At 38.0% G+C, this 19,882-nt stretch overlaps 1 protein-coding gene across 3 annotated transcripts in view; it reads right to left on the bottom strand.

Annotated features, from left to right (window-relative positions):
* Positions 1-19,882, bottom strand: part of SCP2 (sterol carrier protein 2) — a 156,313-nt gene that overhangs the window by 84,054 nt on the left and 52,377 nt on the right. For 2 of the 3 annotated variants that reach the window (XM_060089817.1, XM_060089818.1), the window contains exons 7-10: positions 17,946-18,009; positions 12,943-13,029; positions 11,627-11,777; positions 10,160-10,307 (exon numbers count right to left, since the gene is read on the bottom strand). In XM_060089817.1, coding sequence (XP_059945800.1) covers positions 10,160-10,307; positions 11,627-11,777; positions 12,943-13,029; positions 17,946-18,009 — 450 coding nt within the window. The remainder of the gene's footprint in view (positions 1-10,159; positions 10,308-11,626; positions 11,778-12,942; positions 13,030-17,945; positions 18,010-19,882) is intronic. The other variant, XM_060089819.1, reaches the window with a different exon arrangement.

Below are 19,882 nucleotides of genomic sequence, written 5' to 3'. Positions count from 1 at the left end.
CCACAAATACATCAGAAATACATCTACATGTGGAACAACTCCTACAGAACACCTACTGAACACTGGCAGAAGACCTCAGACTTCCCAAAAGGCAAGAAACTCCCCGTGTACCTCAGTAGGGCAAAAGAAGAAAAAGAAAAAACAGAGACAAAAGAATAGAGATGGGACCTGCCCCTCTGGGAGCGAGCTGTGAAGGAGGAAAAGTTTCCACACACTAGGAAGTCCCTTCACTGGCGGAGACGGAGGGTGGCGGCGGGGAAGCTTTGGAGCCACGGAGGAGAGCACAGCAGCAGGGGTGCAGAGGGCAAAGCGGAGAGATTCCCGCAGAGAGGATTGCTGCCGACCAGCACTCACCAGCCTGAGAGGCTTGTCTGCTCACCCAACGGAGCTGGTGGGGGCTGGGAGCTAAGGCTCCAGCTTCAGAGTTCAGATCCCAGGGAGAGGACTGGGGTTGGCTGCATGAACACAGCCTGAAGGGGGCTAGTGTGCCACAGCTAGCCAGGAGGGACTCTGGGAAAAAGTCTGGACCTGCGTAACAGGCAAGAGACCATTGTTTCAGGGTGCACGAGAGGAGGGGATTCAGAGCACCACCTAAACGAGCTCCAGAAACAGGCGCGAGCCATGGCTATCAGTGTGGACACAAGAGACGGGCATGAAACACTAAGCCTGCTGCTGAAGCCACCAAGAAGGCTGTGTGCAAGCACAGGTCACTATCCACACCTCCCCTCCCGGGAGCCTGTGCAGCCTGCCACCGCCAGGGTCCCGGGATCCAGGGACAACTTCCCCGGAGAACACACAGCGTGCCTCAGGCTGTTGCAACATCACACTGGCCTCTGCCGCCACAGGCTCGCCCCACATTCCATACCCTTCCCTCCCCCAAGCCTGAGTGAGCCAGAGCCCCCTGATGAGCTGCTACTTCAACCTCGTTGTCATGTCTGGGCAGGGAACAGACGTCCTTAGGCAACCTACATGCAGAGGCGGGGCCAAATCCAAAGCTGAACCCCAGGAGCTGTGTGAACAAAGAAGAGAAAGGGAAATTTCTCCCAGCAGCCTCAGGAGGAGCAGATTAAATCTCCACAATCAACTTGATGTACCCTGTATCTCTGGAATACCTGAATAGACAAGGAATCATCCCAAAATTGAGTTGGTGGACTTTGGGAGCAACTGTAGACTTGGGGTTTACTTTCTGGATCTAATTTGTTTCTGGTTTTATGTTTATCTTAGTTTAGTATTTAGAGTTCATTATCATTGGTAGATTTTTTTATTGATTTGGTTGCTCTCTTGCTTTTTTTATATATATACATATATATTTTTTCCTCTTTCTCTTTTTGTGAGGGTGTATGTGTATGCTTCTTTGTGAGATTTTGTCTCTATAGCTTTGCTTTTACTATTTGTCCTAGGGTTCTGTCTGTCCATTTTTTGTGTGTTTTTTCTCTGTTTATTGTTTTTTTAGTATAGGTTTTAGTGCTTGTTATCATTGGTGGATTTGTTTTTTGGTTTGGTTGCTCTCTTCTTTCTTTCTTTTATTTTTAATACTTTTTAATTTTTTATCTTTAATAACTTTTTTATTTTTTATTTTAAAAACTTTATTTTATTTTATTTTTTTCTTTCTCTCTTTCTATATTCTCACTTTTCTTTTGAGCCGTGTGGCTGACAGGGTCTTGGTGCTCCAACCAGGTATCAGGCCTGTGACTCTGAGGTGGGAGAGCTGAGTTCAGGACATTGGCCCACCAGAGACCTCCTGGCTCCATGTAATATCAAATGGCGAAAGCTCTCCCAGAGATCACCATCTCAACACTAAGACCCAGCTCCACTCAATGACGAGCAAGCTACAGTGCTGGACACCCTATGCCAAACAACTAGCAAGACAGGAACACAATCCCACTCATTAGCAGAGAGGCTGCCTAAAATCTTAATAAGGACACAGACACCCCAAAACACACCACGGAATGGAGTCCTGCGCATCAGAAAGACAAGATCCAGCCGCATCCAGCAGAACACAGGCACCAGTCCCCTCCACCAGGAAGCCTACACAACCCACTGAATCAACCTTACCCACTGGGGGCAGACACCAAAAACAATGGAAACTACAAACCTGCAGCCTGCATAAAGGAGACCCCAAACACAGTAAGTTAAGCAAAATGAGAAGACAGAGAAACACACAGCAGATGAAGGAGCAAGGTAAAAACCCACCAGACCAAACAAATGAAGAGGAAATAGGCAGTCTACCTGAAAAAGAATGCAGAGTAATGATAGTAAGGATGATCCAAAATCTTGGAACTAGAATGGAGAAAATATAAGAAATGTTTAACAAGAACCTAGAAAAACTAAAGAGCAAACAAACAATGATGAACAACACAATAAATGAAATTTAAAATTCTCTAGAAGGAATCAATAGAAGAATAACTGAGGCAGAAGAATAGATAAGTGACCTGGAAGAAAAAATAGTGGAAATAACTACCACAGAGCAGAATAAAGAAAAAAAAATGAAAAGAATTGAGAACGGTCTCAGAGACCTCTGGGACAACATTAAACACACAAACATTTGAATAATACGGGTCCCAGAAGAAGAAGAGAAAAAGAAAGGGACTGAGAAAATATTTGAAGAGATTATAGTAGAAAAGTTCCCTAATATGGGAAAGGAAATAATCAAGTCCAGGAGGCACAGAGAGTCCCATACAGGATAAATCCAAGGAGAAACACGCCAAGTCACATATTAATCAAACTATCAAAAATTAAATACAAAGAAAAAATATTAAAGGCAGCAAAGGAAAAACAACAAATAACATACCAGGAAATCCCCATAAGGTTAACAGCTGATCTTTCAGCAGAAACTCTGCAAGCCAGAGGGAGTGGCAGGACATATTTAAAGTGTTGAAAGGGAAAAACCTACAACCAAGATTACTCTACCCAGCAAGGATCTCATTCAGATTTGACAGAGAAATTAAAAACCTTACTGACAAGCAAAAGCTAAGAGAATTCAGCACCACCAAACCAGCTTTACAACAAATGCCAAAGGAACTTCTCTAGGCAGGAAACACAAAAGAAGGAAAGACCTACAATAACAAACCCAAAACAATTAAGAAAATGGTAATAGGAACATACATACTGATAACTACCTTAAATGTAAATGGAGTAAATGCTCCAACCAAAACACATAGACTCGCTGAATGGATACAAAAACAAGACCCATATATAAGCTGTCTACAAGAGACCCACTTCAGACCTAGAGACACATACAGACTGAAAGTAAGGGGATGGAAAAAGATATTCCATGCAAATGGAAACCAAAAGAAAGCTGGAATAGCAATTCCCATATCAGACAAAATAGACTTTAAAATAAAGACTACTAGAAGAGACAAAGGAGGACACTACATAATGATCAAGGGATCAATCCAAGAAGAAGATATAACAATTTTAAGTGTTTATGTGCCCAACATAGGAGCACCTCAATACATAAGGCAAATGCTAACAGCCATAAAAGGGGAAATTAACAGTAACACAATCATAGTAGGGGACTTTAACACCCCACTTTCACCAATGGACAGATCATCCAAAATGAAAATAAATAAGGAAACACAAGCTTTAAATGATACATTAAACAAGTTGGACTTAATTGATATTTATAGGCCATTCCATCCAAAAACAACAGAATACCCTTTCTTCTCAAGTGCTCATGGAACATTCTCCAGGATAGACCATATCTTGGGTCACAAATCAAGCCTTGGTAAATTTAAGAGAACTGAAATTGTATCAAGTATCTTTTCCGACCACATCGCTATGAGACTAGATATCAATTACAGGAAAAAATATGTAAAAAATACAAACACATGGAGGCTACACAATACACTACTAAATAACCAAGAGATCACTGGAGAAATCAAAGAGGAAATGAAAAATACCTAGAGACAAATGACAATGAAAACACGATGACCCAAAACCTATGGGATGCAGCAAAAGCAGTTCTAAGAGGGAAGTTTACAGCAATACAATCCTACCTCAAGAAACAAGAAACATCTCAAATAAACAACCTAAACTTACACCTAAAGCAATCAGAGAAAGAAGAACAAAAACCCTCCAAAGTTAGCAGAAGGAAAGAAATCATAAAGATCAGAGCAGAAGTAAATGAAAAAGAAATGAAGGAAATGGTAGCAAAGATCAATAAAACTAAAAGCTGGTTCTTTGAAGATAAACAAAATTGATAAGCCATTAGCAAGACTCATCAAGAAAAAAAGGGAGAAGACTCAAATCAATAAAATTAGAAATGAAGAAGGAGAAGTAACAAGTGACACTGCAGAAATACAAAGGATCATGAGAGATTACTACAAGCAACTATATGCCAATAAAATGGACAACCTGGAAGAAATGGACAAATTCTTAGAAAAGCACAACCTTCCGAGACTGAACCAGGAACAAACAGAAAATAAAAACAGACCAATCACAAGCTCTGAAATTGAAACTGTCATTAAAAATCTTCCAACAAACAAAAGCCCAGGACCAGATGGCTTCACAGGTGAATTCTACCAAACATTTAGAGAAGAGCTAACACCTATCCTTCTCAAACTCTTCCAAAGTATAGCAGAGGGAGGAACACTCCCAAACTCATTCTACGAGGCCACCATCACCCTGATACCAAAACCAGAAAAAGATGTCACAAAGAAAGAAAACTAAAGGCCAATATCACTGATGAATATAGATGCAAAAATCCTCAACAAAATACTAGCAAACAGAATCCAACAGCACATTAAAGGGATCATACACCATGATCAAGTTGGGTTTATCCCAGGAATGCAAGGATTCTTCAATACACGCATATCAATCAGTGTGAAAAAACACATTAACAAATTGAACGAAAAACAACATGATCATCTCAATAGATGCAGAAAAAGGTTTCAACAAAATTCAACACCCATTTATGATTAAAACCCTCCAGAAAGTAGGCATAGAGGGAACTTTCCTCAACATAATAAAGGCCATATATGACAAACCCACAGCCAACATCAATCTCAATGGTGAAAAACTGAAACCATTTCCTCTAAGATCAGGAACAAGACCAGGTTATGCACTCTCACCACTATTATTCAACATAGTATTGGAAGTTTTAGCCACAGCAATCAGAGAAGAAAAAGAAATAACAGGAATCCAAATCGGAAAAGAAGAAGTAAAGCTGTCACTGTTTCAGATGACATGACACTATACATAGAGAATCGTAAAGATGCTACCAGAAAACTACTAGAGCTAATCAATGAATTTGGTAGAGTAGCAGGATACGAAATTAATGCACAGAAATCTCTTGTATTCCTATACACTAATGATGAAAAATCTGAAAAAGAAATTAAGGAAACACTCACATTTACCATTGCAACAAAAAGAATAAAATACCTAGCAATAAACCTACCTAAGGAGACAAAAGACCTGTGTACAGAAATCTGTAAGACTGATGAAAGAAATTAAAGAAGATACAAACAGATGGAGAGATATATCATGTTCTTGGATTGGAAGAATCAATATTGTGAAAATGACTATATTACCCAAAGCAATCTGCAGATTCAATGCAATCCCTATCAAACTACCAATGGCATGTTTCAAAGAACTAAAACAAAAAATTTCACAATTTGTATGGAAACACAAAAGACCCTGAATAGCCAAAGCAATCTTGAGAAAGAAAAATGGAGCTGGAGGAAACAGGCTCCTAGACTACAGACTATACTACAAAGCCACAGTAATCAAGACAGTATGGTACTGGCACAAAAACAGAAAATACAGAACAATGGAACAGGATAGAAAGCCCAGAGATAAACCCACGCACATATGGCCGGCCACCTTATTTTTAATAAAAGAGGCAAGAATATACAATGGAGAAAAGACAGCCTCTTCAATAAGTGGTGCTGCGAAAACTGGACAGCTACATGTAAAAGACTGAAATTAGAACACTCCCTAACACCATACACAAAATAAACCCAAAATGGATTAAAGACCTAAATGTAAGGCCAGACACCATCAAACTCTTAGAGGAAAACATAGGCAGAACACTCTATGACATAAATCACAGCAAGATCCTTTTTGACCCACCTCCTAGAGAAAGGGAAATAAAAACAAAAATTAATGGGACCTAATGAAACTTAAAAGCTTTTGCACAGCAAAGGAAACCAGAAACAAGATGAAAAGACAACCCTCAGAACGGGAGAAAGTATTTGCAAATGAAGCAACTGACAAAGGATTAATCTCTAAAATATATAAACAGCTCATGCAGCTCAATATCAAAAATACAAACAACCCAATCCAAAGATGGGCACAAGACCTAAATAGACATTTCTCCAAAGAAGATATACAGATTGCCAACAAACACATGAAAGGCCGCTCAACTTCACTAATCATTAGAGAAATGCAAATCAAAACTACAATGAGGTATCACCTCACGCCAGTCAGAATGGCAATCATCAAAGAATCTACAAACAATAAATGCTGGAGAGGGTGTGGAGAAAAGGGAACCCTCTTGCACTGTTGGTGGGAGAGTAAATTGATACAGCCACTGTGGAGAACAGTACAGACGTTGCTCAAAAAACTACAAATAGAACTACCATACGACCCATCAATCCCACTACTGGGCATATACCCTGAGAAAACCATAATTCAAAAAGAGTCATGTACCACAATGTTCATTGAAGCTCTATTTACAATAGCCAGGACATGGAAGCAACCTAAGTGTCCATCGACAGATGAATGGATAAAGAAGATGTGGCACATATATACAATGGAATATTACTCAGCTATAAAAAGAAATGAAATTGAGTTATTTGTAGTGAGGTGGATGGATCCAGAGTCTGTCATACAGAATGAAGTAAGTCAGAAGGAGAAAAACAAATACCATATGTTAACACATATATATGGAATGTAAAAAAAAAAATGTTCTGAAGAACCTAGGGGCAGGACAGGAATAAAGATGCAGATGTAGAAAATGGACTTGAGGACACAGGGAGAGGGAAGTGTAAGCTGGGATGAAGTGAGAGGGTGGCATGGACATATATACACTACCAAATGTAAAATAGATAGCTAGTGGGAAGCAGCCACATAGTACAGGGAGATCAGTTCAGTGTTTTGTGACCACCTAGAGGGGTGGGATAGGGAGGGTGGGAGGGAGATGCAAGAGGGAGGAGATATGGGGATATATGTATATGTATAGCTGAATCAATTTTTATAAAGCAGAAACTAACACACCACTGTAAAGCAATTATACTCCTATAAAGATGTTAAAAAATAAGTAAATAAATAAAATTATAAACAGGCTTATATCTATTAAGAAATTTTAATTTATTGAAAACACCCCCCCCAAGAAAACTTTGATCTACTTGATTATACTGGTAATGTAACAGTCAAGGAAGAACTAACACTAATCTTACACAAATTATTTTAGCAAATAGAGAATGAGTGACCACTGCTCAATTTATTTTATGAGACGGGAATAAAACAACTTGGAAAAAAAGAAAACTACAGACAAATATCCTTCATGAATATATAAACAAATTTCATTAACAAAATGCTAGCAAATTGATTCTAACAATATATTAAAAGGTAGGATTAATCCCAGAAATATAAGGTTAGTTTAACATTCAAAATTAATGTAATTCACCATGTGAAAAGAAAAAAGGACAAAATCCATATGATCATTTTAATAGATGCAGAAGAATTTTTTGAAAATTCAACACCCCTTGATGACAAAACAACAAAAACCTCAGCAGGCTAGAATAGTAGGGAACTTTCTCAACATGATAAATGGTATCAACAAAAAACCTATAGCTAACATTATACATAATGGTAAAAGATTAAAGTGCATCCCCTGAGATCAGGAATAAGGTAATGATGCCCACTTTCACCTCTTCTATTCAATATGGTACTAGAGCTCACAGTCATTGCAGTAAGGTAAGAAAAATTAAAAAGATCAGAAAGGAAGACAAAAAACTGTCACTGGCAAATGGCATGATTGTTCATATGAAAAATCACTCATAATCTGCAAAATAACGACTAGAACAAATGAATTTAGCAAAGTTACAGTTTCCAAGTTTTTTTTAATCAATTGTATTCTTATATACTATCAGCAAACATTGGAAAATGAAGGTTAAAAAAAAAATTATGCCAAACCCATAAAATACCAAGGAATAAACCTAACAAAAGACACCTAAGAGCTATACTGAAAACAACAAACATTCTAATAGAAGTTAAAGGAGAGCTAAATAAATGGAAACATATACACATCTAATGGGTTGGAAGATTCAACATTGTTAAGATGACAATTCTCTCTAAATCAATCTACAGACTCAATGAAAATTCCAGCAAGCTTTTTATTTTGTAGAAATTGACAAACTAATTCTAATATGTACACGGAGATGCAAAGGAGCTAAAATAACCAAAATGATTTTTAAAATGAACAAAATTGGAGAACTTATCCTATCTGATATAGTATGGTATAGTAGAGTGTAGTAGAATAAACACAGTAGCCAAACTAACTTGGTATTGGTGAAAAGGTAGACATGTAGATCATTGGAATAGAACAGAGAATCCAAAAACAGACCCTCACATATATGGGCAATTTTTGACAAAGGTGCCAAGGCAATTCAATGGGGAGAGAAAAGTCCTTCCAATAAATGGTGCTGAATATATGTATGGGGAAAAAAAGAGTAATATCAACCTTTACCTTACACCAAACGTAAAAATGGACTCAAAATAGATCATGTACTTAAATGTAAAATCTAAAACTACAGAACTCCTAGAATAAAAATAGAAGAAAGGGCCTCCCTGGTGGCGCAGTGGTTAAGAGTCCGCCTGCCGATGCAGGGGATACGGGTTCGTGCCCCGGTCTGGGAGGATCCCATATGCCGCGGAGCGGCTGGGCCCGTGAGCCATGGCCGCTGGGCCTGCGCATCCGGAGCCTGTGCTCCGCAACGGGAGAGGCCACAACAGTGAGAGGCCCACATACCGCAAAAAGAAAAAAAAAAAAAAAAAAAAAAATAGAAGAAAATCTTTACAACCTTGCAGTAGGCAAGTTTCTTGGAATATAAAAAGCCTGAACCATTAAAAAAATTTGATAAGAAAATATATAATTGATAATCAAAAAATTTTTAATTTGTCCTTCAAAAGTCACTATTAATAAAACAAAAAGGTAAGCCAGACTGGGAGAAAACATTCACAGCCCACATATATCAGACAAATTACTTGTATCCAGAATATACATTTATATAAATTTACAACACAATAAAGACAAGTAACCCAATCATCAAAGGGCAAAAGATCTGGACACTTCACAAAAGATGTATGAGTGACCAAAAAGCACAAAAAAAGATGCTCAACATCACTAGTCATGAGGGATATGCATAATAAAACTAAAATAAAACACCACTATATACTCTTTTGAATGGCTGAAATTTTAAAAACTGACCACACTGGGCTTCCCTGGTGGCGCAGTGGTTGGGAGTCTGCCTGCCGATGCAGGGGGCGCAGGTTCGTGTTCCGGTCCACGAGGATCCCACGTGCCGCGGAGCGGCTGGGCCCGTGAGCCATGGCCGCTGAGCCTGTGCATCCGGAGCCTGTGCTCCGCAACGGAAGCGGCCGCGGCAGTGAGAGGCCCGCGGACCGCAAAAAGGAAGGAAAAAGGAAAAAAAAAAAAAAAAAAACTGACCACGTCAAGTGTTGATGAGAATGTGAAACAACTGAAATCTCACACACTGCTAGTAGTAACGGAAAATGGTACAACCACTTTAAAAACGAAACGAAAAAAAATCCTCCAGATCCCACCAACTAGTTTTTCCATTTTCCTTTCTGCAGGTCTTTATTCAAACACAGTTTGAAATAGCTGGAATTACATATGTGATTTTTTTTATCCTTTGTTTCTTTCTTTTTTTTTTTTTTTAACTTAACAGTGCGTTACAAGTACCCCTGCTTTACATAAAACAAATTATTTGTATACTCTGTCATCTCATTTGGTACTGTCCAAGACTACATGTTCTAAGAGTCCAAGATGAAGATAGCTTACATTCACTTTGCACAGTGTGGCAGAGCCAACATGGAGGGAAAGGCAGTTAGTGAATTGTTTTGTTTTATGATGAAAGTGAAATGTTCTCAGTGACATGTAGTAGGTTAATCTGCATCTCATCAAAGATATTACCTTCTGGACAGAGTCCCAGTGCCTCATAAGTAAGAAGTTCATTGGTGGAAAAGCAATCATGAAGTTCTATTACATCAATATCACTTGGTCTCAGGCCAGATTTCTCATAGCACTTTCTGGCAGCTTCTTTACTCATATCAAAGCCAACCTAAAACCAAAACCATATTTAAATAAATTAAGGGCATCAAAACTGGGACTTTTATATAAGGCTTATAAGAGATTAATATGTATAACCTTAACAGTTGAGAACTGACCATAAATATTGAAATCTCAGTTAATTCTGTATTACACAGAAAGTCCAAATAAAAGAATACCCAGGAGGGAGAATGAACATACACATTACATTTTGTACTATAAAAAGGACTTACGATTCCTCATGCCATATCCTGTGCAAAGTTACAAAAACTCTATCAAACCACAATATATAGTGTGGTAGATAGGTTGAAGAGATTTATCAAGAGATCATTATGTTTCAGATACACTGAAAAATATGGATGAATTTCTATATGAAAATAAACAATCTTCTTTTAGAAGATCATATAGGATTCAAACCATTTTTCCAATATTCATGCTATTAACACCCCTTTGGTCTCAGATAATAACATGCAAATTCACCTCTTTTCCAAGGAATAAAATTGTGATGTGATGGAAAATGTACTACAATCAGAAAACCTGAGTATAAGTTTCACCTCTGCCACACCCTAGCTTGTGTGATCTTGGGCAAGTTACAGAAACATTTTAAAATTCAAAGCATTGTTGTAAAATCATTTTGTAAACTCTAACGTAAACCATATGCTTATTTATACATGTATATGTACATAATGCACATTTTTATATGTGTATATATGTATGTATCTTCAAATATTCAACTAACTCTAGGTCAGAATTCTCATCTTTTTTACTTCCTCCATTTTGTACTCAATCTTCAATCAGTAATTTTTAAAGTGCAAAAAAGTTCCTGAAAATATCTTTGCTTTTCCCTTAACTCTGTAAGACTGGAGTTCCAGGCATATTTAGGCAACTCAAAATTTTTAAAAATAGCACACTAGTTAGTTAGAAGTGCATGCATATGTTCTTATCAGTTATTTTCCCTTAACAGATTCTTTTTTTTTTTTTTTTGCGGTATGCGGGCCTCTCACTGTTGTGGCCTCCCCCGTCGCGGAGCACAGGCTCCGGACGCGCAGGCTCAGCGGCCATGGCTCACGGGCCCAGCCGCTCCGCGGCATATGGGATCCTCCCAGACCGGGGCACGAACCCGTATCCCCTGCATCGGCAGGCGGACTCTCAACCACTTGCGCCACCAGGGAGGCCCCCCTTAACAGATTCTTAAGGATGGGTTATAATATTAAATTTTCTAGACCAATTTTTTTCAAGTAAATAATGTTCAGAGCTGATGACATGATGTCACCTTGAAATTTTGAAAAAGAAATCTCTTAACTGATTAATAAAACAGAATCTCAGACACACCATTTTAATAATGCTTTTTTCTTCAAACGAGCTTGGCATATCAGTCACCATCTCTTGAGCCAAAATTTCCACAGCTTTGGATTTCAGGCCGTGCTTCTGTACAAATGCTTCACTAGCCAAAATTGCCGCTGCAGCACCATCTGAAGTGGGACTAAGAGGAGGTGAAAATAGTTATTTACACCTGATTCACCTCGATCTTAGGATTTCAGTCTAGGAGTTCTTTCAGTGTGGAAAGGCAGGGTATGCTTGCTGGTCATTGGACTGTCTTTGTAATATCTGCAGTTAAAAATTATACATGCTTCGCACCTGAAGACTGAACTTCTATCAAGAATTTAAATGCTATCAGTCACTGCTTGGTCTCTAAGGGTCTCTCCCAAAAAGTTCTTATTGCAAAGAATCCCAGATTTGCCTCTGCAGATAAATAAGGTATTTTCTGGTGACTTCTGAGGAGTCCACAAGGTTATTCCTGAGCTAGTAAAGATTCTACTATAGGCCTAACTAGCTCCAACTTTGCTATCTCCCAAATAATCAGTCTTGAAATCCTTTTGGAAACTGGGAAAGGATGGAACAGGAGATACCAGAAAGCCCATGGTTTGGTTAAGACTCTTGAGATCTCCTCAAAATAGACCTTTTCCTTAGAGCAGCTGTGAAGGAAGGCAGCAGACACAAGAAGCCTTCTGTGAGTTGAGCTGTACTTTAAAAATGGGCAGACACTCATACTGCAACTGATAAAAATGGACGTCACTTGTTCACTTGCATCCCAGACAGTAACTCCAGGACACATCCAGGTGAGAGTCAGGCACAGGTAGGAGCTATGCAATACTAACTCAGTCTTCCAGGAGACAGATATTGTCAAGCAATTTTCAAGATAGAGCTACTATCATTATTAGAGCTTTGATTTTTTTTCTTGTTTTACCTTTACTCATAGTTAGTATGATTGAGTAAAATTTCCTACAGTAGAAATATACAGCAGAGAAAACAAAATGGTCAAGGGAAAAACCTTTGGACTCCACTGGCCTCCCAAGCCACATTTAAATGAATAAATACTATTAAAACAGAGTAGCTGGAAGTCATGAGAAAAGGAAGTAAAATATATAATTTTCCAAGAGAAAAGACAATCTGTGTCTAGACAGGAATAGGAAGCAAGGGTGCTCACTCCAGGGTAAGGACTATACTTGGTAGGAGTTCTATAAAAGCAGATACAGATATAGATATACCCAGATACAGAGCCTACAGTCTACCCAAGGGATAGAGGGGGTGGGTGGAGGGGAGAAGGCACAGTACTTCTATTAAATATTAAAATGTGTTTTTCTTACCAACATTGTAAGATAGTCAAAAAATCAAAAATTTTTTGAGATGCCATCACTTCATCTAAACTGTACTCCTTTTGGAACTGGGAATACCTAAATATAAAATAAGTAATTACAGAATGTGAGGTAGCAATCACAATTTTTGTTGAAGATATTCTGGTCCAGAAGTTAAAGAGAGAATAATACGTAAATACTCTTTTCACAAATGAAAGATAGGCTTTCATAAACCATTTCAATCTACAATAAATAAGTCATTTGAATTGAATTTTTAAAATTCCTAACTCCGAAATATCATGTTGTATAAATAAACTTTTGTCTAATTTTTGTCCTGGGTTCCTGGCAGGGAGATTCTAAAACACTTGGAATTTCCTGAGTAATAAAAGTGTCTTTGTTATGCTAATTAGGTGACTTGTGGTGGTCCCCTTGTTAGCTGGGGGATAAGGGAAGGATGAGCCAGGGGTCTGGTCACCAGAAAGATCAACCATGCGAATACAAGATTGGGACTTTTGAACCAGTTTGACCCCTAGGGAGAAGAGGGGGGCCTAGAGATCGAGTGGCCAATGATTTAATTGAATATGCCTGCCTAATGAAGCCCCAATAAAAACTCTAGAAACTGAAGCTTGGTGAAGCCACCTGGTTGCCGAGTACCTTCACATACTAGGAGGGTGATGTGCCCTGACTCCATGGGAAGAGGGCATGGAAGCTCTGCACTAGGAATCTTCCCAGTCATTATCCTATGTGCCTCTTCATTTGGCTGCTCCTCAGTAAGTACAGTACTTTCCTGAGTTCTGTGAGTCATTCTAGTGAATTATCAAACATGAGAGGATCATGGGAACCACTGAATTTATAGTCAGTTGGTCAGAAGTGCAGGTGGCCTGGGGATCCTACTTCATCTGGCATCTAAAGTGAGAGTAGTTTTGTGAAGTCTTAATTCATAGAGTCTGCATTAACTCTGGGTGGCAGGTACCAGAATTAAATTGCAGTACACCCAGTTGGTGTCAAACCAGTTGGAGGTTAAAATAAAATACCTTTTTTTTCCCTGGAGAATTATAAAAATATTAGTTCCTTAAAAGCAAAATTAAATGACTTGCAATTCAGCCAACTTTTGTGGTGATAATATTATACAACTACATTTAATGAAAGCTCATGGCATTCTTAAATAAATGTATAAAACCTATAATAAAATACCTGCATTCTTCAAAACACATTTCCTTTCTCATCACTGCCAAGAAGAAAGTTATTTTCATCCCCTTTGGTGTCTCTAACAATATAATCAGATGGTTTCAGAAACTGCTCTGGAAAGACAGCAGCACAAATAGATACAATAAGGGAGTTTCTAAAAGCAAACTTCAACTGGTATGGAAATTAAGTAATTCCAGTGTTTAGAAATCAAGCCCATGTAACTTAGATCTGCATACTACCGTCTGCACCTTTGCTTCTGAAGCTAAATTTGACCATCACCAACTTTCAAAAAAATGCTTTATTTAAGCCAGATCCTGTACTAGACAGTGGGGACATAGACATAGTCCCTACCCTCAAGGAACTCAGTCTGAATCCACGGCAATAAATACACCATTCTAGTATGATAAATGCCATGATAGAAATGTTACACAGGGTGCCATGGGACCAACAGGATACACATCAAACCCAGATACCAAAGGGGGCTTCCTCTCTGAGGTTAGGCAAATAAGAGGAAATAGGAGATAGAGAATTCCTGGCAAAAGGGTCAGCACATGCAAAGCCTCTTGAGGTGAAATAGTTTATTGAAGCTAGAGCGTGACATCTGGGAAGGAATATGGAGGCAAGATGAAGAAGAGGGGGCAGGAGACATGAATAAGGATCAGATCATGAAAGGCCAGTATATGGTGTTTACATTATACTGAAAACAATGAGGAACTACTAAAGGATATTAAGTTGGAAGTGACATAACCAGATTTGTATTTCAGCAAGAAAGCTGTGGTATGGAAAAGGGACACTAAAAAGGCATTACCAAAAGCAAGTAAACCAACTAAGAGATTGGGGCAATAATTAAGGCAAGAAATGATAAGGGCCTAAAATAGGGAATTGGAAGTAAAAGATGGAGATAAGCGGGACTTCCCTGGAGGTCCAGTGGTTAGGACTCCGTGCTTCCAATGCAGGGGGCACAGGTTCGATCCCTGGTCAGGGAACTAAGATCCCACATGCCGTGCAGCACAGCCAAAAAAGTAAAATTAAAAAAAAAAAAGATGGGGCTTCCCTGGTGGCGCAGTGGTTGAGAGTCCGCCTGCCAATGCAGAGGATGCGGGTTCGTGCCCCGGTCTGGGAAGACCCCACATGCCACGGAGTGGCTGGGCCCATGAGCCACTGCCGCTGAGCCTGCACGTCCAGAGCCTGTGTTCCACAATGGGAGAGGCCACAACAGTGAGAGGCCCATGTACCGCAAAAAAAAAAAAAAAGATGGAAAGAAGTAATGAATTCAAGAGATAGTAAGGAGGGAGAGTTATAGACACAGGTCTGAAGGCTCAAGTGGCAGAAGCTATCCCTGATCTTAGCTTATACTACAGATCACAGATTCTCACTGCCTTTAGGTATTCTTATAATCTGTGAGGAAGCACTTGAGAAGGTTCTTAACTCAACCTTCTTAGAAATATGTAACAGGTTATCTCTAATGACTGGTCAGCAAACGCAGAATTATCTTTCTTCACTAGTCAAGCAAAACCTAGTGTAAGAAGTTAGCATCTGAAATTTCTGAGCCAAACCTAGAAGGCTATTCTTGGCTGTTTCAGTGAGTTTTAAATGATGAAGCTGAGATTCAGAAATAACATTTGCCTATTCAACATAATTGAGAACTTATAATACATAGCAGGAGATCCATGAGGACAAGGAACTTATCCATCTTGTTCACTGCTATATCACTAGCAGCTTTACCAGTGTCTTGCACATAGTAGGCTACTGAATACCTAATAGCTGAGTGAATGAAAATCCTTTAGAAGAATGCTGTAATGAGTGGATAAATGAGTACCTGGTTGGGCAGGGAGTTAAGTAAAAGAAAGACTTGGAAGCTTTGCTTCTCTGGGGAAGGTCAAGAGCTGCTCTTTGGAGCCTCAAAGCCAGGAAACTGCAGTACTGTCAACTCCTCAATATGTTGGTACAGTTCCTTACTAGTTTCAGGAAATCACAAGGATTTTTAATGGTTCTCCAAGTTCCAAGGACAAAGAAATCAGCTCTAGACCAAATTTATGGGCTTAAGACTGTTTATCCTAACTACAATTCAGTAACAGCAAAGTTTTATTGAGCATATACTATGTTCCAATACCCTCCTAGGTACTGAAGATATAAAGATGAGACATAATCTCTGCTCAAGGATCATCATCATCAGAGGAGAAAGATTTATAAATAAGTATGATACAGTGTGATATGTTGTAACAGACATATACAGACAGTACAATGAAGCTCATGAGAAAAAATAATTATGCCCATTTAAGAAGGTACTAAGAGAAGCAATGATATTTGGGTTGAGACTTGATGAGTAAGTAGATACTTGCCAAACAAAAGAAAGGCAGAAGGATATTCCAGGGAGAGTTAACAGCATAACTAAAAACACAGGAACAAGCGCAGTATAATACACTTAAGAAATACCAAGTAATCTTGTGAGAGATGAGATTGAGAATAACCAGGGTAGTGGTAGGAAATAAGACCAGCAAAGTAGAATGAGGCCAAATTATAACAGGCTTGTTATCTCATATGAAGGAATTTCTATTTTATTATATAAGCAAGGGAATTAACCAAAGCTTCCACAATACCCTTAGATCTTTCACAAAATACCATTAAATTTAGGGCATGGGAGTAGATATTATTTGTTAATTAGGTATACCCTGAATTCAAACATCAATTCAAAATCAGAATAATGAGGAGAACAAGTAGTAGCATGAAGTATTAGAAATATGTGGTAATGACCCACTTGTGGTATAAAATGTCCCTTATCATGTTTTTATGTTTATTAAACATGGCAAAATTTGTTTAATAGTTCAGAAACAATTTACTGAGCACTGATTATGTTCCAGACTCTGTGCTAAGCATTAAGAACATAAAGATAAGAGGATGGCTCTGGCCCTCAAGGAGTTTATGATCTAGTAGAAGGAAAAATATAAACATTATTTTACCACTATTTAGAATGATCCTGAGCAAGTTGCCTAATTTCTGTAGGCCTCATTTTCATCATCTATAAAGTAAGAATAAAAATAACTACCTTATAGGGTCCTTGAGAGGATTAAATGAAAATGTACATAAAAGTACCTAGCACAGTAACACAGAGTTGGCATTTAATAAAGTTAGCTACTATTCTTTTACTGCCTAGTGGTTTGCTTTTGTAGAGATTCTACTTGTGTGGCACTAATTCATTTCCCAGTGAACCAATTTTATTCAGCAACCATTAAGTACATGCTATGAGCCACGCATTGCACTAGGCATTAGGGATTCAAAGATTAATTATCAGTAATACATATGATGTAATTTTACTTCAGACTATTTTTTAGGATATAAATAACCATATTATTCTATCAGAGTAAGAGTAAATGACACTAACATAATTAAAATGCAAATAATTTAATATAAAGTAATTAAAACAACCACTAATACGTGTTTTACAAACATTTTAATTAATCAAAACAAACTAAGAAAAGTTTTAAAAAATGGTTTAAAATGGGGCCTGGTTATTTCCAATTAAAATTATTACAATAAATTTCATTTACTAGAGTTAGAACCTATGACCAATTACATCTTTTAATGCCAGCCATTCACATTCTTTCTTAAAAGAGCAACTAAGCTTAAATGGCATTTTAAATATAAATAGACCAAAACCTAAACTGAAAAGTAGTCAAAAGTTTACTTGGGCACAAGCCTTTCATAAGAAAAAAAAGACATTCTAGTTAACATCTTTGAGGTCTTACATTTGCTTTTCAAGTATAAAGTTGCATATTACATAGCAGGATAACCCAGATTCTCACATTTCATATCTCTGAAATACTTACGGGTTATTAACTGAATGTTTATGATTTTTCCATCCAATTTTTGCAAAGTGTTCAAGTTTTGTTCCTGTAGAGAAAGCAAACTTCTATTAGTGAGTTAATGCCTTCCTGTTCCTTGTTAACAAATGTTGCAATGATACTCAGTATCCTTCTAATACTTCCACATTTTCCCATGCATAGATACCAGTATTGGAAACTTCAACACTGATCCCTCACATAAACATTTCTTTATAATTAGACTTGGGTGTATTTCATGAATTGAATCAACAAATAAGCGTATGATATGAAAATAGTTCAAACTGGCCTATTCTACCTAGTACAACTAGGGTCTACTTTCAAAACCCAGAAAATATAGACTAGGACCACAGTGGTTATAAGGCAGGAAAGCACTGCCAGCAATACTTCAAGGAGTCTGCCAAAACATCCCAACATCCCTGGACGAAGTGAATTTTACAATTCATACCTCTAGGGCCTGAACTTCTTTTTCCTTATGATAAGGCAGAAAGGTCTTCACAAGAGTTACAGTCTAACAAGAAAAGTGTATACTGTTTAAATTCTTTAACAGAAAGTTCAAAGAGTAGTGTCGGAAAATAAAAGCAAGCACATTAATGAAGTAAATTTTGCAAAAATCTTGTTTACTATTTTTAAGAAGATGAAACAGAATAAAATAGGTTTTGAATCCTCCTTTGGAACTAGAAAGACCAAGGAATGAAAAAGTGCACTGATCGGAGCTGATAATATTAAGTTAATACACAGCACAATAAAGTGGAGAGTCCCCATTTCTGTTTTATCTCTATCTTTTCTGTCAAGGAGGGTGATCTTCAGAGCAGAAATGACATACATATAATTGAACAAATCTTCTCTCAATTCTAATAAAAATGGAAAAAGGTAGAGACCACTAGCGATCTCATACCAATAAGAGTAGTGACTGATACAGTGGCAGTCAGTACGGGTCCAGTAAGAACAAGCCACATCAAATTAATATCTTTTTTTTGAATTTTAATTTTTTTATACAGCAGGTTCTTATTAGTTATCTATTTTGTACATAATCGTGCGTATATGTCAATCCCAATCTCCCAATTCATCCCAGCACCACCCCCATCCCCCACTTTCCCCCCATGGTGTCCATACATTTGTTCTCTACATCTGTGTGTCTATTTCTGCCTTGCAAACCAGTTCATCTGTACCACTTTTCTAGATTCCACATATATGCATTAATATACGCTATTTGTTTTTCTCTTTCTGACTTACTTCACTCCGTATGACAGTCGCTAGGTCCATCCACGTCTCTACAAATGACCCATTTTCGTTCCTTTTTATGGCTGAGTAATATTCCATGGTATATATGTACCACATCTTCTTTATCCATTCGCCTGTCGATGGGCATTTACGTTGCTTCCATGACCTGGTTATTGGAAATAATGCTGCAATGAACACTGGGGTGCATGTGTCTTTTTGAATTATGGTTTTCTCTGGGTATATGCAGAGTAGTGGCATTGCTGGGTCATACGGTAATTCTATTGTTAGTTTTTTAAGGAAACTCCATACTGTTCTCCATAGTGGCTGTATCAACTTACATTCTCACCAACAGAGCAAGAAAGTTCCCTTTTCTCCACACCCTCTCCAGCATTTGTTGTTTGTAGATTTTCTGATGATGTCCATTCTAATGGGTATGAGGTGATACCTCATTGTAGTATTGAGCTGCATTTCTCTAATAATTAGTGATGCTGAGCAGCTTTTCATGTGCCTCTTGGCCATCTGTATGTCTTCTTTGGAGAAATCTATTTAGGTCTTCTACCCATTTTTCAATTGGGTTGTTTTCTTTTTTAAATATTGAGCTGCATGAGCTGTTTATATATTTTGGAGATTAATCCTTTGTCCATTGATTCGTTTGCAAATATTTTCTCCCATTCTGAGGGTTGTCTTTTTGTCTTGTTTAT

The sequence above is a fragment of the Mesoplodon densirostris genome, chromosome 2, assembly GCF_025265405.1.
Source record: "Mesoplodon densirostris isolate mMesDen1 chromosome 2, mMesDen1 primary haplotype, whole genome shotgun sequence".
NCBI classification, from domain to species: Eukaryota; Metazoa; Chordata; class Mammalia; order Artiodactyla; family Ziphiidae; genus Mesoplodon; species Mesoplodon densirostris.
Note: the sequence above shows the minus strand (reverse complement) of the source record. Positions and strands in the feature narration are given on the sequence as shown.